The 27,962-nt window shown below is 43.0% G+C and overlaps 1 protein-coding gene across 1 annotated transcript; it reads left to right on the top strand.

Annotated features, from left to right (window-relative positions):
* The first annotated feature begins 912 nt into the window (after positions 1–912).
* On the top strand, positions 913–27,962 carry KBTBD11 (kelch repeat and BTB domain containing 11). Its single transcript, XM_088162300.1, has 4 exons — positions 913–976; positions 3,195–3,297; positions 14,837–14,969; positions 15,392–27,962. Exon 4 carries the CDS (start codon positions 15,467–15,469, stop codon positions 17,234–17,236), a length of 1,770 nt encoding a protein of 589 aa, XP_088018426.1. The 5' UTR covers positions 913–976; positions 3,195–3,297; positions 14,837–14,969; positions 15,392–15,466; the 3' UTR covers positions 17,237–27,962.

Genomic DNA, 27,962 nt, shown 5'->3' with positions numbered 1-27,962 from the left:
GCAGACGAACAGTGTTTTGAGGCAGCAGTATCATAAAAACATATAGAAAAATTATACGTTACAAAGACAATACGATATATCCCAGCACCAGGAACGGGTCAGAAAGACCGGGATAGGACGGCAAGTCTGCTGTCTTGGCAGAAATTGAACTGCAGCCTGCGGTGGGACGTGAGCTGGGTCAGGTACCACTGCCTATGTCGGGAACAAACCCAGAGTACAAATAACATAATGTGAAGAGTTTTTCAAGAAACTGAAAAGAGGGTCTAATTCTGGGAATCCTGACGAGCTTTCAAGCGCAGGAGAAAAAATGGGACCCTGGTGCCAATTGCACCTGGCCTCCACGGCGTTGTTCCTCCGCCGGCAGACAGCTGGATAAGCAGAGCTGGGTCCGGGCAGCCTCCCCGCAGCGGTGCCGGGGCCGCGGCCCTCGGGGCTCCCGCCGGGGCTGCGCTGCGGCTCCTGCGGCAAAGCCCCCGGCCCTGCCTCACGCAGGGGAGCGCCGCCGCCGCCGCCGCCGCCCCGCTCACCCCCGGCACGGCTTCCCCGCCCCGCCCGGGGCTGAGGGAGGGCCCGGCGCTCCCCGCCCGGCGCCACACGGGGGGAGTTTCTCCTCAGCGCGGGCAGGTGGGGCCGCCTCGCCTCAGCCCCGAGGCGCAGCGTGCACATCCCGCGGCGTTCCCGGCTCGGCCGCTGCCCCTCGCCGGGAGCTGCCGCCAGCAGCAACAGGTCCGTGCCCGCTCCTCCCTCCGCCTGCCAGGCGAACAAAGGGGCTGAGCGCGGCCCCGCGCCCGCCCGGCCCCTCCGCCAGCCCGGCCCCCGTGCTTCAGCCATTTGCCTCGCCTGGCATCGCAGCGCCGCTCCCGCCCGCCTTCCCGGCCTCCCCCGCCCGCTGCCGCTGCCTGGGCGAGGCGCCGGGGCCGCTGCTGCGCTGCGGGAGCTGCCCCGGAGCGGCGCGGGGCTCGGCGGCCGCCGAAAGGTGAGCGGGGAGCAGCGGGGCCGGGGCCGCGGAGGGCCGGGGAGGGCTGTGCCGGTCTTTATCCGCCGATATCCGCGGTAAGGACCGCGACGTGGAGCCGCGGTAGCCGCGTGTGTGAGAGGGGTTGCTGGAGCGCTGTCAGGTTTAATCGTTCCCTTTTCTCTTTCCTCTGGCCGCCTTAATCCACCTCCCCTGGGCAGCAGGGAGGCCGGGCATATCCCCATATCCCTTCTCCGTATGTCGCAGAGGAGCCAACTCTGAAACCTGCGTATTTTATTTTCTTTTTAATCCTGCTGACCTATTCAAAATCGAAGTTACTCCTTACACTAACGTTTAGGGATGTGTAACAGCAGGAGATTGCTTCCCGCTATAAATTCTTCATGGCGTGCTACCGCATCCTGCTAAAATCACATGCAAGCCCTGGGTGAACATACACGAGTAGGATTTTGCAGGGTGGGAGATGCTTCTAAAAAAACTTGTACTGAATTTCAGTAGGTAGGTTTTTATGTCTGATGCTTTAAAGCAACAAAAAGCAGACTCCTGAACCCAAACTTACACGTAGCACAGAAAATGATAGTATTAAATCCGACAGCCAACTTTTCTCACCCATCAAGAATAAAATAAAAACCTTTAAAAATAATAATATTCTGTAAAGCTTTTCCGTAGCAATTAAACTAAACAATAGAAAACTGGAGCAAAAAGCTAGGAAAAAAAAGTAGGGCAATAAAAATTAGAATAGCAATAAAATAGAACAATCCTTCTGTATGATCTGAGAATCAAAAGGGCTTCTCTGTTTTTCAGGGACTTAACCATCTGTCTCCCAAAAAGGAAATAAGTGGAATGTTTGCAGAAAATAATAATTAAATTGTCACTAGTATTGACAAAGCAATATTTCCTCCCTTGTTTAACTGCTTACCCCATCCTACTTGTTCTGTGTTCTTCTCTAACGAGAGCCCATCACACAGCATTTATTCACTCTTTAATTAGGACATCCAGTGCATGCCATTGAGATGCTCAGGTCATCCACTGCTGATGGCAGTGTCTGATGAGAACCTGCCAAGAGCCAAGGACTGGTCCCGTGGCTGCCCTAGCTCCTCTGTGCTCTGCAGGACTTACTCCTGGCAGTGGTGCCACTGAAGTCAGTGGTGCCACTTAGAAGCTGGACTTTGCAGGACTGCACCTTGATAATATCAAAAGGCTGAAATCTGTAGTAGCTGCCTTTCTTGTACAAATGCTGTGTTTGCATCACTTTTCAGTATAACAAATAGTCCAAAGAGGTGGACAGACTTGAAATGTCAATAAATATTAGAGCACCATTATATGGTAGGAACATTCAATGAAAGTCATTAACTGGCTTTACTATGGTAAAGCAGGATTATAGTATTTAGGGCTGGCCTAGGTTACCATAGAGATGACGATGTGGTGAGAGGACTGCATCCAGATCCTACTTACCAGGGGTTTCAGCATCCTGTAGTATCCTATTGCAAGAGGATATTAGGGGCAGCTGACTGCTAAAGAAGGGTATAATAAAACATGAAAGGAAATCCTGCAATTTCTTTTAAGGTAGAATTAAACTTTTTTTATATACTTTTCTTTTTCTTGGTGGGATCCTTCGTGGATTTTTTAGGGATTTTTCTGTTTATCCCTACTGACATTATACAGCATTGCAGTTGGGAGCCTGTTTCTTGCCTCTGAACAGAAGCAGAGAAGTAATTTTATACCACTTTACACCCTTGAAAATACCCATTTTAAAAATGAGCTCATTTTCATTATATTTTATCTCATTAGCCTTCTCAGGACATGACATTTTTACTCCTGGTGTTTTATTTTTTAGTGAAATTGTCACCATCTATTGTTTCTGCTTCATGTTTGCTCTCAGTGTTGTTTTGTCAGCGAGCAGGCATGATTAGTTCCTTTCATGGAAGAAGAATTACTTTATAGCAGTTCAGGATTTGACAGCCAGTTTAACCTGATGTGTGACTGAGCTGTCATTGAGAAGGAAGGGACCTTGCTCTTTCCCTAGCATGGGCCATACATTCCTGCCCGATTCCCTGTGCCAGAATTCTTCACCATGTGACAACACAGTGAATGGACAGAGATTTTGCCTTCCTCCTGTAGTTAATTAAGCAAGCACTCAGTTTACACTGCAGATGTTGGCGTTACAAGTGGGGGTAGTCCTGTGAACAGAGTGCTTAAATCTGTGTGTAACTCTCTGCAGGATCAGGACCAATTTGTTGGCCATGCTGCACCCTTTTCTTCATCCTAAAATGCTCCTTGGATGCTAACTGGCTGTTTTGGCTTCGGAAGGATTACAAGACTGGGTCAGTATTGTATATGGGGGATTGAGTGTTAATGCAAAAAAGAGCTGGCTGGGTTTTTTTGTTCTGCGCTACACATTTGGTACTTTCCAGTTTCTTTTTTATACCTCATCAGCGAGGATGGCAGGAATTCATTATTAAGTTGGTTTATTTAATGCAAAACAAGCAGTAGAATAAATCCAGTGGTTCTACAGATTTTGCACCATGTGTCGGGGGAGAAGAAAGATGTGTCACATAAATGCTTTTCAGGTGTGATGTTTCACAAGCTGCCATTGCTGTGCCTCTGGCTGAAACAGACAGGTTGACAGCCTTTTTTTAACTCACTTGGAAGCATGCCAGAAACCACAATCTTTCTATACAAATCAACATATGTTGGTCAAGCAGCTTCCGTGCTGTTATGTTGTCTGTCACAACATGATTTGCAGTAATTGAAGTTATTTTACATTTATACATTTGTAGATTAGCACAAGCTCTTTGTTGTTTTTCTGGACACTGACTCCTCCAGGAGTACTTAAAGAGCTAGGTAAGTTTTGCATCTCAGCTTTGGATCTCTAACTTCTGGAAGGCTCCTGGACTTCTTCATTTCAAACTATCAACCTGTCAAAGCTATACAGTAGTTTGGTTTTTTTCTTCTTGGAAGCAGTTCTGATTTTTTCTCTTCCCCCTTTCTTGTAGGTAGATTGAAAAAACAGGCCCTAAACTCTGGAAATGAACTATTATTTCTGCAACTCATATTTTAGGTGTTAGACAGTAAGAACTAAAAGCCAACCCTTTGCTGTGGGAGTAGCAAGTGAACAACAAATGTTCTGATTCCGTCAGTCAAAGACAAATCTGTTCATGGAAGAGTTTTTCTCTTATCCTGTAGCTTTCTTTCATCTTTCCTTTTACTGCAACTCCCTGCATTGCTTTGGTTCAACAAAAGCTACCGTTTACATCTGTCTGTACGGTTATGGTGGATTAACCCTGGCTGGATGCCACATGCCAACTAAAGCTGCTCTATTACTCCTCTCCTCAGCTGGACAGGGGAGAGAAAATAAAATGTAAGACTCATGGGTCAAGATAAGCACAGTGAGCTATCACTCACCAGTTACTGTTGCCAGCAAAACAGAGTTGGATAATGAGAAATCAAAATCTTAAAAACATTTTCCCACCATACTTCTCTTTTTCCCGGGCTCAACTTTAGACTTCAATTCTTTACCTTTCCCCCTCCCCCAGGGGGACAGGGCATTGTGGTCAGTTCATCACACATTGTCTCTGTTGCTTCTTCTTCCTCGCAATCTTCCCCTGCTCCAGCAAGGGATCTCTCCTACAGGAGAAGGTTCTCCACAAAATTCTCAAGCATAAGTCCTTCCCATGGACTGCTGTTCTTCAGAAAGTGCTTTCAGCATGAGTCCTTCCCATTGGGTGCAGTCCTGCAGGAACAGGCTCCTCCAGCATGGGTCCTCTGTGGGGTCACAAGTCCTGCCAGCAAATCTGCTCCAATGTGGGCTTCCCACAGGGTCATGGCATCCACAGCATCCATTTGTTGCAGTGTGGGATCCTCCACAGGTTGCAGGTGGATCTCTGCCCATTAATCTCCATGGGCTGCAGGGGCGCAGCTGTCTCACCATGGGCTGCACCACAGACTGCAGGGGAATCTGGTCCAGTGCATGGTGCACCTCCCCCCTCTCCTGCACTGACCTTGGGGCCTGCAGAGCTGCTTTTTTTCACATATTCTCACTCCTGTCTTCTCTGGCTGCAGTTTGCTCCTGCACAATAACTTTTTCCTCTTCTTAACTCTGTCATACCAGAGGTACTACCACTGATGGGCTCTGCCTTGGCCAGTGGAAGGTTTGTCCTGGAGCTGGCTGGCACTGGCTCTATCAGACATGGGGAAGCTTTTGGCAGCTTCTCACAGAAGCCACCCCTGCAGCCCTCCCACTGCCAAAACCTTGCCATACAAACCCAGTACAACAGTGTAAGAAATCCATATGCTCATGAAGTTAATGGGAATTTTCATTGACTACAGTGGGGTTGGGATTTAGAGTGATGCCAGACTCTGGCTTTATCAAAATTCTCTGTGAAACTTAGGTGGCAGTTTCTAGTTGCAGGCTTCTAGTACAGGCCTTGTTCTCTTCAAAGCCATGGAAGTGGGCACTACACAAACATCTTCAATAACAATTGATAACTAAGTTTGGAAGTTTAGTTTCCACAGTAGATGCAGAAACAGTAAATGTCATTTGAGTGTCTTGTAGTGTGAGCTTTGGAGTTTGTCAGTGCCATGTGTCCCAAGAAGTTTTAAGTTTTGATATAGGAAAATGAGAGCAAAGACTGTTCATGCACATTCATTTGATAAAATTCACTGCTGCTGCTTCTTGTTGTTCAGGATGAGGTCTGTATCACTCATTCTCTGTGATAGAAGGCCTTTGAGACAGGCAAGAGAGTTGGAAGAATCTGTTAGTCCAATACCGGGACAGTATTTCTGCCAAGATATTTTGCAGGTTTATGGGAAATAAATACTTGGATTGTACCTCCAAAATCAGGCAGTTTTTCACATGACAGTGACTGAAAAGCCTCAGTATCTGCTTTGATGAGATGTTGTTGATTTGTATCTAAAATCTTTCCAGTCAGAAGCGACCAAAGTTTAGATGTTTGACTGAAACAAATCTCTAAATGGTCAGAACCACAAACCAAGACCCCTGAATCTAACCTTCTTCTCACACCTCCCAAATCATAACCACAAAACCAAACATCTCTCTGTCTTGCCTTCTGATGTAAAAATCTTATTTCTTACTTGGGGTCCTGCCTGTATAGCTCTGTCCAGATTGCAAACTAATAAATGCAAGGATAGCACTGTGACTGTTGAACATGCTGCATATTTAACTGCATGCATTAACAATCTTTTTTTCTGCAGCACTTGAAAATGACAAATTTTAATCACGGATTAGTCAGGCATGCTACAGTCTTTACTTCTACTCTGTGTCAAAAAGTCCAAAAGCCAATGGGATAGTCCTGTGATCATCATCACCCTTCATAATTGTGTTGCCAGTCTGTATGTCTGTATGTCTCTTCAGAAAGAGCAAGGATCATTTTGGGGAAAGAGAATTCCAAAGTGAAAAGCAGCATGTACATTTCTTCAAGGTATTCAGGATGATCTATTTGACACCTGCTTTTCCATCAAGGCCATTGGCCAAAACAGAGAAACCGAATAGACATGAGATGAATGATCTGAGCAGAACAACATTTTGACCTCTTTCATCCAGAAGTTACTGGCTTGGTAAAGGAGTAAAATTCTTTGGCCTTTTCTTGCAGGAATAAGATTAGATAACCAAGCAATCTTTTCTGTCCCTTAAATTTAGACATCCGTCTGCCTTGTTCAATGGAAAAAAAAACATTATAGTGAGAGATACTGAATTGCCTGCTGTAAATTCTTGATGTAAAAGTTGAGCTTAGTCAGAGAAATCAGTGCCAGAAAACCTTTGCCTGAACACTCAGATTCAGCATATGAAATTCACATTATAGTAAAAAATGCTATGCATCCAAGGCAAAAAGTGTCAGGCCATGAAAATAAGAGTATTTTAATAGAAACATATTTTATTTCCGTCTCAGAATGGTCAGCGTTAGCTTCTACTAATGTAAACAGCATGCATTACACTAAATTATCTCTTCTTTCCTTCTTTAGTTCCAACGATTACATAAAGTCATTTCATACTTTGTTAAGCCTCAGTTGCATCATTGCTGCATTCCTATTGTTTGGTGAAATCTAACTGTAGGGCTGACAGCCTACAGGTATTCCTGATAGTAAAGGCTTGCCACCACAGTACCTATAACCGCAGCATGCTTTGAGATCAGCGGAAATGTTTTTCAGTCTTAGCACAAGCCAGAATGGTTTAGATCTCCAGGCGATATAGCTGAGCTCTGACCCACTCAAGGCAATGGGAAGAAGTACAGAAGCTTCGCTTTTGGCAGGGAGCAGAACCCAGGATTCTTCTTCCTCAGTTCAAAAACATTTTTTATTGTTTCTCTGAAAAATAATACTGCTTTAGTGTGAAGGAAAATAGTCCTTCTTTCTTAGACTTGATGATTTGGGCACTTGGTTGATATTTGGGGGTTTTAGTCTTGTCTGGCAAAGGAAGGGGTTGTGACAGGTTTCCCATGGGGCTTGGTCAGAGCTCTAATTATTGTACAGAAGGGCAAGTAGCAGCAAGAGTGAGTACTGCTATCTTTTAAAGAAATTTAGATTTATTTTGCAGAGGATTCTGGTCTGAGGCACCCAAAGCAAGAACTAAAGTCCCCTGATTGCATAAGCTTAGCACTTCATCACCATGGTCTTAGGTATTTTTCTACTGGCTAGCCCTTGGTGGCCCTCTCATGCACTGATTTCTGGGCACCCAAGTCAGTTGGCATCTAATTATACCCACCCATGCATATGTGTGCAGAACCTGTGTGTATGTTCCAGATTCCATTCCAGGAGCTGGTTACAGATGGATCAGCAGTGCTGTGCAGCTCAGACACACAGCATTGGTCTCTCGAGAACTGGGAGGTGCATCCCACCCATGGATCAATTCTGTGTGGAAATATGGCCCTATGTGTATCCATCTTGGCCTGACTTCATGAAATAAAAGAAGTCAAACTGCTGTGAGTCACCCAGTAGATCACAGTTATAGGACCAACAGCAAAGTGTACCAGTAGCATTTCTGCCCTGGCAGAGAAAAGTCTGTGCATGCTGATTCCTTTTCTTCTTTCAGATTAGGGCTGTCATGCTGGAGGTTTTTTTGCTCTGCTATCTGATCTGGCTGTCTTAGGTCTTACATCTTTGCTGCATTGCCAGCTGCCAGATAAACCTGCCCTCAGTCAGCCTTTGCCATGTTTAGCACTGTGGCGGGTCTCTCCATTTTGAATCTAGTCCAAAGTCCAGAGACAATGTCTGCAGGAACCTAGAATTTTTCTTGAAATCTAACTACTTGTAATGTAATTTTTAGTTGCAGCTGGGATGACCGTAAACCTTAAGTTTGAAGAAGTATCTGGTCACAGAAACCATATATGATCTCCAAAAATGAGAAGGGTGCTATTCACCATGTATCTAAAGGACCTCTGCCTTTCTTAGCATCACTCACTTAATTATTCAATAAATCAGTGAAACTGTTCTGTTTCTAAAAGTGGGGCTTTTTCTTCCTTAAGTACCAGATCTAGTTTGTCTGGAAAAAAAAAAGTATTTTCATTTTTGCCTCCTCTAGAAGTTTTTCCTTCACTTTCTTTTTCTAGGTATAAGTCTCAGAAAAATGGGACTGTTTGTTTCCCTATGAAGTCTGTTGTTACCTTTCACATTCAGTCTTTCTCAAGCACAATGGTGATAAATTTTGGCAGATTTCTGGTGCTTTGGGCTCTTCAATCTGTATGTCCTTTCCATAAAGACATAAAAAGCAAAATCCAGTTTTATCTTAAAACAGGAATTTAATTTCCTCCAAAAATGTTGCACCATCTTCTGTATTAAATGCAATACAGAGCAGGTGTGTTGGAAGAGTGCAGTACATTTATGGAGACCAAGTGTTGTTCTGGAATGCAAAACCAAGCCTGACTCTACTTTGATTTTCAAAAATCTGTCTAAACTAATTTGCTGGTTTGCTTGACTTGGCTTCTCAGTGGATATTCTCCTCCTTCTTTGTTAGTACCAACATTGCCAAAGTGTTCATAGAGACTTTGAATATGTTTTCAATTTGTTGACAATACAGTTTAATACTGAAAAGCATTTCTGCAGTCAACATTACCACATTACAGTACATTACACACTAATGCTTAAATGAGGCTTTTAATCATCACAGGCTGATGCTTTGCTTCAAGTCAGTGCTCCTGGTGTGTGGCAATTTTCAGAATTTAAGGTCAGAAAGGATTTCTAGATCAACTAGTCTGCTTCTGTCAAATTTTATTTACCCTTGCTTCCCAAGTGCCTTCCAGCCAGGCACATACTCAAGATCCCTTTCATCACATCAGAATAAGGATCTTCCCATGTCAGATGAAATGTCCATCCGGACCAGCATCCTGTCTCCTACATGAACCATAATCCAATATTGACAGAAGTATATGGCAGGATAAAAATGTGTATATCTCCATAGCATACTTCATGTCCATGGCATATTTCTTTGTCTTTGAATACTAATACCCTGACAGTTTTCTCACTCAGGATCCTTCTAAGCTGAATGCACATTTTGGGTTTTATTCTATAGAATTTCTTGAGCCCATCCTTCATTCTCCCCATCAGTTATGGTAAACTTTAATTAAGCACAATATGCTCCAGCAGTCTTTTTTTCTCCCCTTCAGTAGCATAAATATTTTGCTTTGTTTACACTTACACTTGGTTTGCTTAGGGTTTCTCCACCAGCCTAAGAAAGCCTTCAGCATGCAGAATTTTCATGTGCTTTCACTTGTGCACAGTCATCAAGTCACAGAGCAAACATACCAAGCCCTGAAGAAGTGTCAGCTCTGCATTTCTCAGGCTGACTAAGGCTTGCTGTACTAGTTCTCCAGGCTACTAGCACAAGCCACCTTTTCTCCAAAGCCATGTGGCTGTTAGAGGATGCCTAGGCTAGGTACCACCTTTTTGTTTGGAAGCTTGTGTGCAGCATAGAGACAGAGTAAGCCTTTGTCTGGTTGCAAAGTGCTCTTCTGAATCTCTCACTAAAGTGGGGATTTTTTGTGTCTCTGAAATAACTTGGTACTCTTCTCTGTCTAATAACTTGGTACTCTTCTCTGTCTTCACAGGTTTTTAAATGCTACTTCCAAAATGTAAAGCTTTGAACATGCATGCTTCCATCCATTCAACCACCCTGTTCCATTGCAAACCTACTAATGCTGAAGGGTAACATTTTCCCTATGGGTACTCCATATTTCCCAGTACACACATTCAAGGACTGCATTCATCCTTTCAGCTGTAGCACCATGCTGATATGGTTGGTACTGTGTCAATTTAATGTAATGTAGCTGTGCCCAGATATGATGAAAGCAACCAAACTTCAATTTATCACAGGCATGACCACATACTCTCATATCTAGAAGTGTAGCTGTGAGCCCATGTGTAGAATTAGCAGCAATTCTGCATAAAATGTTTTGTTGCATACAGTATGGTGCTGCCATGCCATACTTATCTCTGGACCTGTAGTGCATTAATGATAAAGACACCACGTGAGCCCTGGCGTTTTTCCTAAAGGTACTGTAATCACTCCAAACTTGTTTCTGAGTGGGTTTTTTTTTTGTTAGACTTTCTTTATTCTAAGGGATATTGGAGAGAACTTGAACCTAATCTTTGTTAGATTCTGCTTTTTTAGGAGTGTTATTTCCTTTTTTCTGTGAGAATCCCTGAGAGACACTACTCCTCCCTAACTATTTCTGAAGAGTCTAAACTGGAAGGAACTCAAAAAGATAGTTTCCTTTTTAGAGAATGTTTGTCTCTATGGATATCACTGTTAGGAAACCTTTTCTCTGGTCATGATGACTGTTTAGAACTTGTATATTTTTAGTTTAGATTTGTTAGCTATAATATCGATTTAATCAGGCTTTTGATAATATTTTTATTATGATTTATTTCCTCTCTCTTCCTCCCTATCCAGACACACACAGCCTTTTCTTCTGATGAGGAACTGCTGTCCACATGTTTCTTGTGTGGTCTGTAGTCATAAGCTGCAATTCTTAAATGTTTCTTTTTCTTTGTGGTTGTATGAAAATGCTGTAGAGATTAAAGACAATTCATACCTCTATTACATATTGTCAGAAAATTACAGCACCTTGAGAGGTCAAAATTTGCATCCATACTTGAGTGTGAAGGCAATACTATAAAAGCCATATATCCAGCAGTCACGGCAAGACACTAGAATTGTATCATACCTAACATTAAAAGAGGGAGAGAAAAATAATTATTCTTCCTGCTGTTTTTCTTGAGGTGGCACGTTGAAAGACAACTGTACTTTTTTTCTTACAAACAGGAGGTTAATCAAGTGGTTAAGATTTAGAGTTCAAATCTGTAATAGGATCCAAGCAGTGCAGGCCCTTTCAGAGCACTTTATGCTCCAGATGTTTTCCCCATCTACAAAGAGAATATTTTTTTCCTCCAAATTTCACAGATCTACTCAGTGACCAGGAGTGTTACAGACTATTTTTATAAGTATGCAAACTACTCTACACTGGACTCTGCCTACACTTCATGCTGGCCAGTTCTACTTTTAAGTCATTATTGACTTTTTAAAATAAATATAAGGGATATTTTTTCTCTTTTGATGATCCCACCTCTTTGACGCCTTAATCATCTCAATCAGAAGTCACCCCTATCCTAAGGGACTTCTCGACTGAAGTAAAAATTTGGCAGTGCAAATTTTTATAAAAGCATTATTTCTGGGCTAAGGTGGAGTAGAATAGCATTTTGTGATTTCTGAACTGGTAAGTCTCCTGGGGAGGATAGCCTGCTTATGTAAATTAGAGTTGCTTATGGTAGGGAAAGCACTGCTTTTATTTACCATGAGGCTGAGTCAGAGCCGTTTCATTTGTGAACTGGAGAGAAGTAACCCAGTTCCTCCCACATGCACATATTCCCTGGAGAAAGTGGGTCTTGCTGGAGGAGGTGGTTTGGATCAAAGGCTATTGGCACTGCACAAAAAAAATGAGGAGAGAACAATTCAATACAAGCGTTTAATTGGATTTTATCAGAAGGACTGCCAAATGAATGCAATGCCAGGGGGAACATTACCTGCAGCTCTTCATTACAGTTTCTCTGTTAGAAAAACTGTGCCTTGTTATCTGTGCTGTTACTTGAGCAGTGTCTCACAACATTTGAGGTTGGGGCCGCACATTCAGGATATTGTGTGTCATTGCCAAGTCTGTAAATACAGTTCATGTTTGTTGGCAGCTCCTCTGTCCATTAACATTACATCATCCCTAGACCAAACCCATGATAATGAAAACATTCAGACCAAGCAATTCAGTTTCTGACTTAAAAGTCCCCAGTATAAAAGGTTACCTCAGTCCACAGGTACTATGTAGTCTCAACAGCTTGCTTCCTTTTCCAGTACCTATCCTGTTTGTGAATTTTGAAAAAATGTTAAAACCAAGTTTATTTTAAGCCAAATTAGATCATTGGGTGGTCAGATTCTTTTGAATCATCACAGCTATCAAGTATCTTCTGCAATTCTGTACTTTTTGAATATTCTGTGTTGCCAGAACAGTGGTACAACTCTCTGATCACTATAGATAAGAAAAGAACAGAGAAGGATTTCAATTTCGTATCTCAATCAGACCCTTTCAGCATCTTCCTGTTCCATACTAAATCCATGACCTTTTAACTCAGATCAGTCATGTTGCTCAATAATGGAAAAGTTCCACAACTTCTCTGAATTGTTTATTCAGCTTCATCTTTGTGTAATTCTTGTATTTTGTTTTCAGCAAGACAGAGGTGCTGAGTTTGCTGGAGTGGTCACTGCTGTCATGGTCATTGCTGTCATTGACAAAATCCTCCAAACCCTCTTTCAGCTTTTCTAAGTCTTCAGCTTACCCATATAGTTCTTGTTGCCTTAGTTGCATGTGGTACTTTGATTTCAGTTTTTCTCATGCTCAGCATGAAATTCAGCATATGCTTGGTAATTAGCTTTGGATATACCAGAGGATCATCTACTTCAGAATTCTGCTGTTTGCTATTAGCAAGCAATACCATCAGTCCTTCCTTCTCCTTGTGATTCCTCAGGGGAATTGTAGTGGGTTAACACAGGTGTTTGTTACAAGCTTCTTTCTCAATAACATTGCAAATGTGTCAAATCAAACTTTTAAATCAAGCAGATATTTGAATAAGGGAAAAGATATGATTACTGTGCTTGAGGAGGATCTCATGCTTTTTTTTTCCATTAGTTGAGAAAGTTGAAAATAGAAGTTTTTCTGGTTATTGTTTTAACTACTTTGAATATTCTAAATGGTGATTTTCCTTTGGGACATAATGCAAGAAATACATTTCACCATAGAGAGATATTACTGGTATTAGAGTTACTGTTTTCGACTTCTCACATTTAACCACCCATACTTCTAATTTTTGGTAGCATTCTCTTTCATTCTTCCTTTATAGTTTCACTTAAAAATCAATCCATAGACCAAGAGTATGAAAGGATATGAAGCTACTCAATCCTTCTTGTAGGGGGGTACAAAAGTAGAAGTTAGGAGAAGTGGTGTCAGAAGTGAGGCGTGTCCGGAATGGCCAGAATATTGTCAGTTACAGTAGTTGCTCTGTGTACTGTTAAGACTCCATGAAAAACAGAATCACATTAACAGGAATGCTGCCCACTTTAAGTTAGTAATGAGTCAGCACATCTTCTGTAGACACACTGAGCGTGCACACAGATCATTGCATTTCTTCTTGTCTAGTTAAAACCACAGAAAACTCAGTAGAGCTTGACCTACAGAGTTTAGGTTTGGATAGCAGGAAAGTTAGCCAAAGTTCATACAGTCATAGAAAGTTCTTAAGTACCAGATTTTTAAACACTCAGATGAGGAATACAAAGTTGGTGAAATCTGCTCATTTTAGTAAGTTTTAAAAATGCGGTTGTTATGGTCTGAAAGTCTCCAGTACCCAGAAATCAAACCTTAGCATTGATTGAGTCTAAAAGCTCTTTACCAGGCAAGTGGACAAAATAAAAAGCCATGAGAGAAGACTGATATTATCATTTAAGTGAAGTTTGCATTGCAAGTATGGACTTCTAGATTTCCTGTCTGTGTCAGGGGTTTCCAGACAATGTCACTTACCAATTATGCTTTCAGTAAAAAAAAAAATTAAAAAGTTATGCTAATTTAACAGGGTAAATTAATCATGTCTGCTAAAAGGAAGCCACAATTCATATTTTACATAGAAATGAGTGTTCCTTGAGGACTGTGAAAAAACTGACAAAGGGTATTTTAATGGAAATTAATAACCTCCTTAAAAATAGAAACAGGGCTGCAGATACTTATTAAATTATATTAAGTACATTTAGACAGTTTTTATGCGTCACTCATCAAAACTTAAACCAAGTTTTGATGCTTGGTTCCAAGTCTGGGAAATTCATAAACAAACATGAGGCAAAGAAATGGCACTTCATTAAATTCTAAAAACTATATTTGTGAAATGAAGGTACAACTGGGTGGTGATTGTGCCGACAGGGGCTAACCTACTTATAGCATATGCCCTTCTGCCTTTTCCCACAGGAGACTTTATGTTCTAATTGTCTATCGTGATTTTTTTCCCTTGCTTCTACTTTTTATTAACAGAAGGTGTAAATCTTTGAATGAAGACATGAAGCAATCTTTATGAAGTCTGATTAACACCTTACTAATGCTTTACAGCTACATATGCTGCTACACAAATGTGAGATTGCTCTTGTCCCAAGTACAGAAAAAATACGTTCATGTGTTTCTTAGGATTATTAGCATACTTACGGTGTCTTTAAGATACTCTAGGTATATTATTAAAGGAGACATAACTTTAAAATTCCCAAACTTCTGACTAAACAGAGACTATATGTTGAAAAATAATCATCTTCTTACACTTTGTTTTAAACAGGGGGAATGCATATGAGAGAGCACTGATATGAAGAAAACTTCCCGAAGGTCATGCAAAGGCAAACTTGTCTAGTGAGGAATTGCCTTTCAGAATAGACTGCAGCCTCAGCCTTCCACGGAAACAGTTTCACAAGGTGAATGGATTGTGATACTACTCCTAAGTATCTGCCGTTAAAGGAGATTTTTGCTCATCACCAGCACGGTGTAGGGATCGGTTGTCATGAAAAGGATTGCAGTACCTCTAGACTGCTTAAAATTTCTGCAGAGCAACAGGAAAACCAGAATTGCTTTTCAGGCTGTTGAGGTACTCATCGGGGCCATCCCCCGTCCCACCAAAAGAGCTCAGGTTTTGGGGGGCTGAGCTAGCCCAGTTAGCCGCGGGAGGGGTGGATCTCCCAGGGAAAGGAGAAGCGGCGGTTTAGCCCCGGAAACCAGAGACAGCCCCGCCTGCGAGAGCGGCGGCCCCGAGTACTGATCCTGAGAGGCGGGGGGGAAAGCAGCGGCAGGGGAGCGGAGGAAGGCGCGGATGCTGAGTATTGTTGGGTCTGTCCCGCAGGTGATGGCCGCGCCGCGGCGGCCGGCAGCGCTCCGCACGGACCAGGCGCGGCGCCGGCGCAGGTAGCGCGGCTCCATGGAGGGCAGCGGCTCCCCGGAGGAGGAGGAGAGCGGGGCCGCGAACGGCGCTCCCCCGCCGCCGCCGCCGCCCACGCCGGCCGCCCCCTGCGGCTTCAGCTCCTCCCTCTGCTTCAGCGCCGCCGCTGCCGAGCCGCAGCCGCCCGCGGCCGGTGGCCGGGTGGTGCAGAGCCAGTGGGAGATCAACAACGCCGCCTGCCCGCCGGAGGAGGAGGATGAGGAGGTGGTGGGGCCGCGGGACCGGCCGCCGGAGGAGCCCGACCTGGTGATCGAGGTGTCGGGCCGCCGCATTCGGGTGCACAAGTCGGTGCTGGCGGCCAAGAGTGACTATTTTCGTGCCCGCGCCTCACGGGACGTCCTGCGGGTGAAGGGGGTGAGCTACGGGGCGCTGCGGCTGCTCATCGACTACGTGTACACGGCCCGCATGGGCGAGGTTCGGCACGACAACCTGGCTGAGGTGGTGAGCGGCGCCCGCGTCCTCCAGATGCCCTGTGCCCTGCACTGTGCCGCCGAGGCCATGCGCGCCCAGCTCTGCCTCGGCAACTGCTACCAGCTCCTCTGCCTGGCCAAGAAGCAGCGGCTGGCGGAGCTGCGGGAGGCTGCCTATCGCTTCATGAGCGACCATTACCTGGAGGTGCTGCGGGAGCCCAGCGTTTACGGGCGCCTCAGCGGCGCTGAGCGGGACCTCATCCTGCAGCAGCGCATGGATGCTGGCCGGCCCTGCTTGCTGGTGGCCGAGGTCAGCGACGCCTTCGAGCGGCCGGGTGGTGGCAGCCGGCCACAGAGCCGCGAGAGCAGTCGGCCACAGAGTCCCTCCTCCGTGGTGTCGCTGGAGGAGAGTGGCTCCCTCATTCACTGCTACCAGGAGGCCAGCGGCGAGTGGAGGGTGCTGACGCGCCTGCCCGAGGAGGCCAATGCCAAGGGCTGTGCCATGTGTGTCCTCCACAACTACCTCTTCCTAGCAGGGGGCATTGTGACAGGGCCGGCGGGCAGCGAACCCAGGGCTCGCCTTTCCGACAAGGTCTTCTGCTACAACCCCCTGACTGACACCTGGAGCCAGGTGCGGCCGCTGGCTCAGCCCCGCTCGCAGCTCAAGCTGCTGGCCCTGGATGGTTACCTCTATGCTGTGGGGGGCGAGTGTCTCTTCACTGTGGAAAGGTATGACCCGCGGGCCGACCGCTGGAGCCCCGTGGCACCTCTGCCCAAGGGAGCCTTCGCTGTCGCTCACGAGGCCACTACTTGCAACGGGGAGATCTATGTGTCAGGAGGCTCCCTCTTCTACCGCCTGCTCAAATATGACCCCAAGCGTGACGAGTGGCAGGAGTGCCCTTACAACAGCAGCCGCCGGCGCTCTGCTGACATGGTGGCCTTCAAGAGCTTCATCTACCGCTTTGATGTGAGCAGTGGCCGTGGTGGGGAGCAGGGCCCAGGCGGCGGGACGAGCGGTGGTGTTGAAGTTTTCCGGTACAACACAGTGGCCAAGTGCTGGAGCCAGTGTGCCAGCCTGCGGCCCAGCGGTGGCCCCATCCAGCCCTTCCGCTGTGCCCCCTTGGGCAACACCATCTACTGCGTCAACCGGACCGGCACCCTTCGCTTCAGCCTAGCCCAGGACGGCGAGGTGGAAGCAGATGGTGGGCTCAAGGGCACCTTTGACAGCGAGCTTCTTAAAGCTCCCTTGGATGTCAAGGGTGTCCTCCTACCTTTCGTGCTTACCCTGCCTGAGAGGCTGGACAAAGCAGGGGACCAGGAGGGCTCCCTCCCACTGTAAGGTGGCCAGCCTGGCTCTGGCTTCCTGAGATGGGAGTTGGGTTGCAGATCCACAAACTCCCATCTACAGAGGGGGCCCTCTCTGTTGTGTTTGCAGAGAAAAGGGACTTCCCCTTTCCTCCTCTCTGCTCTCAAGATGTTGAGCTGGTTTTAACTCAGTTATACCTTCTCATGTTTGCTGTGCTTTGTGTGAAAAGCCAAGCACACTAAAGTAAAAGCTGCTATAAAGGATAATCTCTGGATTACATTTGTGCCAATCCCCAATCTGAGAAAAACGTTTTTACACCTGGATTTCTAAAATATTCTCGACAACAGTGTCATAATGGGACGTTAGTGTTGGTTGTGTGTTTACACGTAGTTGCAATCTGGGCTGGGGCCTTTTCTGTCATTTTGTGTTTTTTTCCCCTCTGGGATGATACTGAGGGATAAACATTGCTGGCAACATAGTTTAGCTGCATTTGTTTTCATGTTAAACCAACTATTTCCTGTGTTTAAGAGGTATAGGAAGAACATCTCCATCACAGCCTTTCATTTCTGGTGCAATAGATGGTTTAAGGAAACTGTGGCACTGTGTTAGTCCCAGGAATTTCAACCACAGATGATTTAACAGATACCAAACTTAATGTTTTAAGTAACACAAATGTGTGCCACATGTTTCACTTGGAATGCAAAGAAAAAGAAAAAAAAAAGTCAAGTTACCTTTTTAAAATATGGCATTTTATGCTAGATATGAACTGTTGATATGTTCTTTATTTGAAAAAGGCAATGGTTTCTGTATGAAAAGATACTGTTTTATTACTTTTTTTGATCAGAGATGTTAAATTAAAATTGAACTGAAGCTGTTCAGACTGCAACCAATTGTCATGACCATGTATGCCACTAGAGCTGGGGAAAAGCTTTGTACTTCATATGCTCTTTAGTTAACTGCAGGTCAAGGAAGGTTAACCTAAACCAACCTGTGGCAAAAGGCTTTCCCCACTTAATTTCAAGACCATCAAAAGGGGACATGGAAAATAGGAATGTGCTACACATGTTGATTTTATAATGCACTAGCATGATGTTACTTCCCTGTCTTTTGATTGAGAAACTGCTTTATTTATTTTCAGCTAATGATTGCTGTAATCAATAAGTCCTTGTTAATTGCAGTACGTGCTGATGGCGTACACTGTCATTGTGATTCTAAACTGCCCAGGAGTGCTGTGTGTGGGGCAGCATCCAAAAACCATACAAAATTTCTTTCTGCCTGTGGAAAGTTGGAGCACGCTTTTTGTCATGTTACTCAGAACTGGAAAACGTAAAATGTCTACACAGACAGACTATATTGAAAAGGGCACATGCATTTATTTTATACATTTTATAGTAAAAAAAATCAATAGGCAAGACAAATGTTTCAGCTTTATGGTAAATCACTGAAAAACGTTTTAAAAAAAAACCTGTGTTTTTGCTGGTACATTGCTGTATATTCAGCATGGACTCGCATGGACTGTGGAAGAAAATTGTTTATACTCAAAGCTTTAGTATAGATTCATATTTTAGAAAAACATAGGGACCTTGCATCAAGAAAAGCAGATCTTTTCATGTTTTATTAAGATGTTTTTGTTAAACAGGTCTTTAGCATTCTTACACATAATTGCTAGTTCCAAAGGAAGGCAGCAGGCTCTGTCCTAAGAGGCACCATCTGTACAAAAGAGAATAGTGAACTTCATAGATAATTCTTTCCTTCACTTTAATGTTTGGGTTTCTTTTTTCTCTTCTCATTGTTGCACAGGGTATTAATGCAGCTAATCTGGTTAGTCATTTATAGAAAACAGTGGTCCAGTCCTAGAAGTTCTTAGCCAAGTGAGCCTGTTCCCTAGTGAGCTAATTAAAGCATCAGCCAGGCAGGAGCTGTAGGTCTGCGGAGTGTGACATTTATCTTAGCCTCAGTACAGGTTGGTGCAGTGGAATTTAACATCCTTCACAGAATATTTGATTTAATTCTCAGACGAGAATCCTCGGAAATATTGACTCTAAATTAAATTACAGCGTTGTAGCTTGAGCAGGAAAGAAAAAATTACATGTTTGCTTTCAGCATAATTTTTATGTTAACTGTAGGAATTATTTCAAGCTGTGTAGTGCAATGCTTAGGTGCATACTTAGACTAGAGATGTAAGTGCTTGGCCAGATTTTGAAATAGTAGCATCACCAGGAACACACACAAGGAAACATCTGTTTTATCTTGCAATACAATGCAATCTCATAGTTCAAAGACTTACGTGGTATAGTTCTTATACTACAGCATAGTGAGATACCAAGCCAGGTTTTGCATTCCTGTTAATTAAGCACTTTCATTCTGCTAATGCGTGAAAATACTTCTAAATGAGTTTTGGGAAGTTTCCATGATTTAAGATGTGACAATAATCCACAAACTTTTGGCATAGAATGAACCATATCCTTTCTTCCAGTATTTATTGCTGTACACTATGAAGAAATACATTTAGAAGTAAGTTCTACAGTTAAGTGTTCAACAGACCTGCAGTGGTTTGTGTTTTTGCTAGCTCTTATTTTTTAAAAAAGTTGAATCAAATGCTTACCTGCTTTCACTGTTTACACAGTGTCACTGGGGAGAGTCTGGGCTTCATTAGTAGCTGTCTATCAAACCTGTTTCCTTTATACACAGTCACAGCCTGATGATTAACAGCAAAGGCATGTTTCTAGCCAGATTTCCTACTCTGTGGCCTCTGTTTCCTCCCTGGTAGGCCTGAGGCAGGTTTGCTGAGAGTTGTTTTCTTGGGTACTAAAACCAGATTGTAGATAGTCTTCAGGCATTTAAAGACTGAAATTGTCATTCCAGAACCCTACAGCTTTACATAAACCTAGCAACAATTGTCTCTTTGACTTGTGGAGCTGCTGAGCAGTTCCCCTCCGCCCATTTAGAACTGCTCAGAGCAGTTCCACACTTACTTACCGAGTGGGATATCCAGAAACCGCTGATGTAATGGGGTTTAATATAGGTACAAACCAAAGGACCAGGCCACCCTCAAGCTCTGTTTGCATATGTTTTGCTTTTAAAACAGCCATTTTATCTAGAGTAGCCTGAAGTCTACCATATTTGCATAGGAACACGGAGATCTGTGCGTGCTTTCTTCGCCTGCAAGCATTCAGTCCACATCTACCACCCTCTGGTTGTCAATGGACTAAAGGAACTGTTGGAGATAGTCCGTGATCTCTAAATATTTATGTGTTTTGTATTGTATGTTAATTGGCTAAAAGTCTCACAAATCAAGGTAGTCATCCTCACTTAGTGATTTGAGACTAGCTGGAGAGACACAGTCTGCCCTGCTGTCTTTCTTCCCCCTGACTCTTACCCTCCTCCCATTTTAATGGGACATGCAAGAGATAGTTGCCCTAATTTTTTAGGGAGTAATTTTTTCCTCCCCTAGACTACTTCTAATCTCAAGGTTGTCTGGTAGAGAATTTGGGCTTGAATTCCCCTAAGCTGAGTAAGGATTGAACTGGGGCCTTGCACTTTGTGTGTGTGTGCACGCATGTTCTGAAATCTCGATGGCTGTTCAGGGGAAGTACATTGGAACCACCTCCTGCAGCTCTTTCTTAGGAGAGCTTCATGTAATCCTCTGAAAGCACACATAGGGTTCTCTACATTGAGTTCTGAGTAGATTCCAGGCCCCACCTCTTGGATGGGTAATTCAGCATAGATTTAGTACAAGTGGCTACAATCAGGCAAGTTTTCTCTGGAAAGCTTTTGCAGACAGGCTCTGTGTTTTTGGTTACCAGTCTAAGGTGAGCTACTCTGTGCACTGTACTGGGCAGCCAAACAGGTGATTTGGATTCTTCTCAGGGGTGACACCTTAGTAAAGAGGCATTGCAGTACCTAACAATGAAATGCCTAAAGCCTTCATTGAATCTAAAACTAAATCCTGATTTCAATAAAGAAGTACTATTAACAGATGAAACTTTACTATTTCTATCTATTAATTGGTTCCATAAAATAGAAATCTTAATTGCTGCAAAAGCATGTGTACAAATTCTGTTTATGCTTGAAACTAAGTCAAAAAAATAATTGGCAAAAGAATAACCCTGTTTGATCAAAACTGGCACTGTTAAGCAACATGGGGAGGATGTTAGTCATACCCTAGTAATGACTAAAAATGTGCAGTCGCTGATGTAAATGCTGTCCACAGAAAGTTTCTTTGTAAATAAATACCTGGTAAAATTTAAAGTGATAAAGGAATAAATTTCTCACATGAAAGCCGTACCTCTCCTGTGCTGTTTGATTGGCTCTCAGAGTGCTGTATCGCAGTTACCACTATTCATGAGTGGCTATTGCTTTTCCTGATTTATATCATATATTCCACTGATTGCTCCATAGATGTGTTAACCTTCATTATCACAAAGCTTAACAGTGGTGCTTGTGTGTCTGGATTGATTTGTAGTGTTTTCTGAATGAATCCAAATCTAGACAGAATCCTATCTTTGGGCTTTTTTATTTTTTCCTAGTAGTATTGCTCCTGGGAAACTTAAGAAAACACAAGAAGGGAAAACGGTAGTATTGTTGAGCAGCTATACTAAAAAGCATTTTATTGATATCTCTTTTTTCGGCTGTTATTTTGCACACCAGATTGGCTGTGGTTTAACAGCTCTGTTTGGCTATTGCCAATAATATGAGTGAATACTATTGTAGCAAAGTATGTTTTTTGCATAGGCAGTTATTTGCTGCCTCAACTCCTACTCTGAGGTAATGTAGTACAAGTTTGTAATAGTTCCATGCACTTACTTGCATTAGGTTACTGGAACTATTGTGACTTTGTATTATTGCTACTAAAAGCAGAGATTGACACAAAAGCTCAGTAAAATTCTGCGTTCAGAATATGTAATCACGCACTTTTCATTTGTTTTGGCCTACTGTATCCTGAGAGCTGCTGGAATGAGCCCACTGATATTAGGAATCAGCGGGAGTGCTGATTTTGGCTGGGATGGAGTTAATTTTCTTCACAGAAGATGGTATGGGGCTGTGTTTTGGATTTGTGCTGAAAACAGCGCTGATAATAGAGATGTCTTCATTGTTGTTGAGCAGTGCTCACACAGAGGCAAAGCCTTTTCTGCTCCTCACCCCACCCCCCCCCCAGGGAGGAGGCTGGTGGTGCACAAGGGCTTTGGAGGGGACACAACTGGGACAGCTGACCCCAACTGACCGCAGGGATATTGCAGACCATTTGTCTGCTCAACATATAAATTTGGGGGAAGAAGAAGGAAGGGAGGACGTTTGGAGTGATGATGTTTGTCTTCCTAAGTCATCTCTATGTGTGTTGGAGCACTGCATTCCTGGGGATGGCTGAACACCTGCCTGCCCATGGGAAGCAGTGTATGAATTCTTTGTTCTGCTTTGCTTGCACATGCAGCTTTTTCTTTGGTTATTAAACTGTCTTTATTTCAACCCCTGAGTTTTCTCACTTCCCCCCCTTCTGATTCTCTCCCCCAGATCACTGGGAGGAGTGAGTGAGTGGCTGTGTGGGGCTGAGCTGCTGGCTGGCTGACAGTAGGCAATTTTGGAGACTAACTTTCATGAATTACTCAAAGGAAAGAAATGGGAGTAAGGGATGGGAAGGAAAAGATGAATTCAGAGTCAAAAGTACCTATTGTATATTCAGCTGGAATAAATAGGGAAGAGAAACCACAGTTGGTACTTGAGACAGTGATGAATATAGGGCCAGTTTTTTTCAAATATTTCTTAAGCAGGCTAGGTTTTTACCAATTATATATATATTGCTAGTCTTACTATTTTGCACCTGAAATGCTTCTCAGACCACCAGAGTGTTTAATGAGCTACCTGTTGCAGGAGTCTTTGCCTTTGCTTTTAAGTCTTAGTAGATAAACCCTGGACAAATTTGTGAAATCATGAAATAACAATGACAATGCTGCCACTTTCAACAGATTAACTAATGCAAATTCTTTAGACAATGTTCACAGTTCAGGTGAATTATATGTGTAATTGATGTATTAATAGTTTCATTTTTGAAGCATATATAGGTAAAGCTTTTTATGTACTCCCAGTTTATGTTGTAATGAAATAAATACTTTAAAAAAAGCTTATGCTCCCCTTTAGGGATTTCTGGGTAATTGTTGTTTTTTCTTTGTTGTATATCCAATCAGTAAATGGTATTATATTTTTTTCTTATAAAGCAACGACAAAATTATACAAATTATCACACAGGTAAATATTTAGGAAATGTTTCTAAGGCTAAGCAAAAAAGGTATATTTTAATTTCACAGTGCCCTGGGTGTTTGGAACTTGAAATATTCTTCAGTGAAAGCATTTTTCCAAGTGCAGATTAACATATACTCCAGTTGCTTTTATTTCCTTTTTTTTTTCTTTTTTGTTGTCAGTATCTTAAAGTGTATTACTCATTTATTGAAGTTATGTGTAGGTTTTTCCAGGATACTCTCCTGTATTATGTCACACATGTCAGATTTTTGGCTGGAGTAGATTTACAGCAGCGTAAGTAAAAGCAGAATCAAACACGATTTAAATTCCCTACTTTGTCTCCTACTTGTTTTCTCATCAGATATTTTGCTTGACATGAGATCATATGACCTGTTTGAGAACTCCAGTATTCATAGACTACGTGGGGTTGGACTTGCTGTAATTTCTGTTATTTCCTTATCTGCTGCAACATGCAAGCTTTCTTACATTTTCTTAAGAAGGGCTAAATTCTGCTGGAGGTTAAACCAGGGCAAATCTGGAATAGCTCAGCCAAACATCTTAGATTACCAGAATTTCTTTTTCCATTCAGCCTCAGAGCTTTGAGTCTGTTATAGAATCACTGGGGACCTCCTTTGGAAAACAAAAAGCTCTGATTGAATAAGATTCAAGCAATCAGTCATGTGCATGTATTTTGTGTTTTTTTTCCTTCACTAGAGTATAAATTTTTTAACTCTAATTTTTCTCTGTGTTGTGAACTACACATTGGGAAGTTTTGTGACAATGAAGTTTTATCTCAAGTATATACTCCTGCTTGATTCACTGAACATTTTGCACTTATATCTCTCAGGATGCTTAGGCCCCAGGCTCAAACGTCAGGTGTAATCTGGTAAATTATGTGTCTGGGTCCAGTAACCTCTGCCATGATTAATTTTCCAGTTCTGAAATGCTAAACAAAACAGCTGTACCACAAAAGATTTGGATTTCAAAGAGCTCTCAGTTTGGGCACACAAAATCCCATTTCCAGGTATAATGCATCACTTATGTCCATGTTTTCAAAATTCACAGTAAGTTTCCATATAAAAGGATCTGCAGGCAGATGATATTGAAGTGTATTTCCCTGAAGGCACAGAAGTCTTGCTGGAAAGACAAATCTTCAGTTGCTAGACTGTGCAAACAGGGAAGTCACATAGAGCTGTAAACTTCCATGTCATACTGAGTAATTACCAAGTGAACAACAGTGTCATCAAACACGTTTTTACAGGCTATGGACAGATGTACCTATCTATCATGGGTGGGGACAAAGAAAACTTGAATTAGCAGCTATTAGTGCTGGGTCTATGTCTAGAAACAAACACCACTCTTGTTTCAGGATTGCATTGTCTAGGCAGCTGTCAAGAGAAGAAGGAGGTCCTAGGCTAAATAACAGCATGTGGCTAAGAGTAGGTCAGGAAGCAATAAATGTGGCAGTACCTGCAGGCTTCTTCTTAAAATGAGTGTGAAGAGGATCTGTGTCTCATAAATCCCAACGGAAGCAGCTGCTGGTGAGCAAGCTCAGGCAGAGGGAGGGGAGCACGACTGTGCCTGCCAGCAGGGACACCTGCACAGTGAGCAGTGACAAGAAGGAGCTGAATGAGCAACCTCTGAATGGCAGCTGTCCTGATGCGGAGTCCTTGGGAAGGAGAGAGGAAATAATACACCCCTGGCTGTCTTGTGCCATGCCCTTCGCTGCTGTGCTCTCTCCCTGTGCTGGCAGTGCCGGTTCTCATATTCCCTGCTGAGCAGCTTACTCATGGAGAGTCTTGAAGGTGATGACTTTTTATCCTTTTTTAATCTATTTTTTTGCCTGTTTTTTTTTTTCCTTTGTCTTTCTTATACAGTCTTCTCCTTTTTTTACCTCTCTCATAGTCTTTTCTTTTTCCCTTTAGAGGTTGTATGTATTTCTCTACTCAAACATTTATTTCAATAGGGAGTCTGTGAATTTGGAAAAAACTTTCCTTCCATAGCTTGATAATGTTTCCCCTTAATACAAGCCTAAATTTTCAGATGAGGTGTGGAAGACTTAATCTATCTGCTGTTTGGCCAAATGGAACCATGAGCTGTTCACTTTCTAAGGAAATAGAGAAAGTTTTGAGCAATTAAATTAGTTATAATGCAGACTTAAGGCAAGAATTCGTCATCTTTTGTTAAGCTTACCTGAGCTTTTAGTCACCACAGAACTGCAGCTACAGGAAAAAGTTACTACGGGATTAAAGTATTAACCAGCTAGGGGTCTTTGAGGAATAAAGAGCACAAACTGTGGCAAAATAAAGTTAATTCCCACACCATTTAGGAACCAGTCTCCGTGATCTCAGTGATCAGGGACTAATTTACTGACAACTTGTTAGTGCATTACAGATGAAGGTGGTTCTTTTTTCCTGTGTCTCATGATCCCCATCTCCATGTCTCATCCCATTCTGTTCCCTGACCTGCTGGTTGGCATTTCTTTGCAGATATGAAAAATCATTGCAGAGTTTGGCAGCAGAAAATGTGTAGGAATTTTTACCTATTCTGCACAGGTAAGCAGATCTATCATCTGCAATGATGGATCATTTGTCTCTCCCATATTTCTCTAATTAAAGAAAACCAGAATCTTTATTAGAACTAGAGAAATAAAACCTGAAATTAAAAACAACTTTAGGGAATGCAAATAAAGAAAATAACATTTTTTCCCTTACTGGCAGTCTGTTTCTAGATCATAATGAAGTCCTAGACAGGCAGAGAGTCTTCTTAAAAATCTATTTTAAACTATTAGGAAAATCATGCAGATCCATGAGAGGGTTCCTGGGTTGGGAGCAGCATGGTGCAGGAACTTCCATGGGCTAATGAAGAGAAGATGAACCTCTTTCCTTTACGTTCTTACTGACGTTCTCTGCTCTAGTGTATCTACTGAAGCAAATGCTGATTCTGATTGTGTGATTCAGTAACACACCTTGGAAGTGCAGTACTCTGCATCTCCCTATTCTAAAGCAAATGAAGTATTTCAAAATACTGAAAGAAAAATTGAAAGAACCCTCTTAATTAATCATCAGCTTCCTTTGTATCTCCTTCTTAAGTACTTCTTCAATTAATCCAGTGTTATTTAAAAGTAGATTCTGTGTCCAAGTCTGGTTTGCCTTTGCCATAGTTGGAGTATAAAAGTACGATGGTAGTGCACATGGAATGTTTGACAAGCGTGGTCCATAAAAAGCCCGTGCTGGCTTGTACTCAGCTGGCTGGAACACTAATGGGAAGGAGCCCGGCCTGTCATTTAACACATGATACCTGCTGTCATTGCTACATCAGATTTTCGAGCAGGTTCTTGGTGTACAGGTGTGTGTTAGAGTACCTGTCACTACATATACCTGTAACACGTTTTTATCCCAGTCTAGCTAGGGGCATTGTGCCTTCAGGCAAGAATAGGAAGTCTCCTCATAATCACTTGTAAGCAACAACTGGAAGGCCATGGGGAATAGAGTTTCTTCTGGCTCCCACTGCTTTCCTGACCAAACTGCCTGGCTCAGTGCCTGCAGACAGGAGCAAAGCTGTATATTCCCTCTCCCAAAAACAAGAGAGGCACAGCGGCTCGGTTCTTACTCCTTTGTAGGTCTCTGGGGAAAGCACACTTCCAGGCTTCTTCTTACTCATATTACAAGGTTGCCCTTCAGTCCCAAAAGCCAAGAAAAAAGCTCAGCTTACATGTGGTAAAAAGAACTTGTAAAAGGGGCAATAAAAAAATCAGTATTTGCAGTGGCTATCCTTGATGTTGCTACTGTATTTGAAACAGCTGGAGTGTAGGTCCCCTCATCAGACCCAGGGCTTCCTCATGCACAGTTTAAATGTGAGGGGATTCAGGCAATAGGTTCACTTTCTTTGAGTTTTCCCTGTTCTCTGGGGGCACTAAAAAGGCAAAGGAGCCAAGTGAGTGACTGCAGCAGTTCATCTTCCACGGTGCTGCACAGAGATTCTGCACTGCTGTGCTCTGGCAGATGGCAGCAGGTGGGGAGAGAACATGGGAGCAAAAAGGGCTGGAGTGAAGCATTCTTAGCAAGAGGAAATCAGAGATGCAGATTACCTGGGAAACGGTTCCCTGTTAATGTTTTTTTTACTCTTACATATGCTTGCCTATAGTTTAAAAAATAAAAGGATAATTCTATGGGCAATGAATGATTAGTTCCTGCTGCTCTTGCATTAGAAAGTAGAGACATCAAGAAGACCTAGTTTCATTTCTGGTTCTGCCATAAAATTCCATTTATTCCTGGGGAAAAGCTGTTAAAGCTTCAGTTTTCTCCAAAGAGAAAAGTGGGGGTTGGGAGGGAGAGAAAGGTGATTCAACCCATTAGGTATTGGAAATAAGTTCGAGGGTTTTCATCAGTAAAGGACTTTGGGAATATTGGCTAATACTGTGGAGTTCAGCTTACTGTTTCAACATTTTGCTGTATTTGCTCCATGTAAACAGAATGTTTTCTTCCTGTGAAGCTGACCTGAATAAAGAAGGAGTGAAACCGTT

This window comes from Sturnus vulgaris, chromosome 3 (genome assembly GCF_052056855.1).
Source record: "Sturnus vulgaris isolate bStuVul1 chromosome 3, bStuVul1.hap1, whole genome shotgun sequence".
Taxonomy (NCBI): domain Eukaryota; kingdom Metazoa; phylum Chordata; class Aves; order Passeriformes; family Sturnidae; genus Sturnus; species Sturnus vulgaris.
Note: the sequence above shows the minus strand (reverse complement) of the source record. Positions and strands in the feature narration are given on the sequence as shown.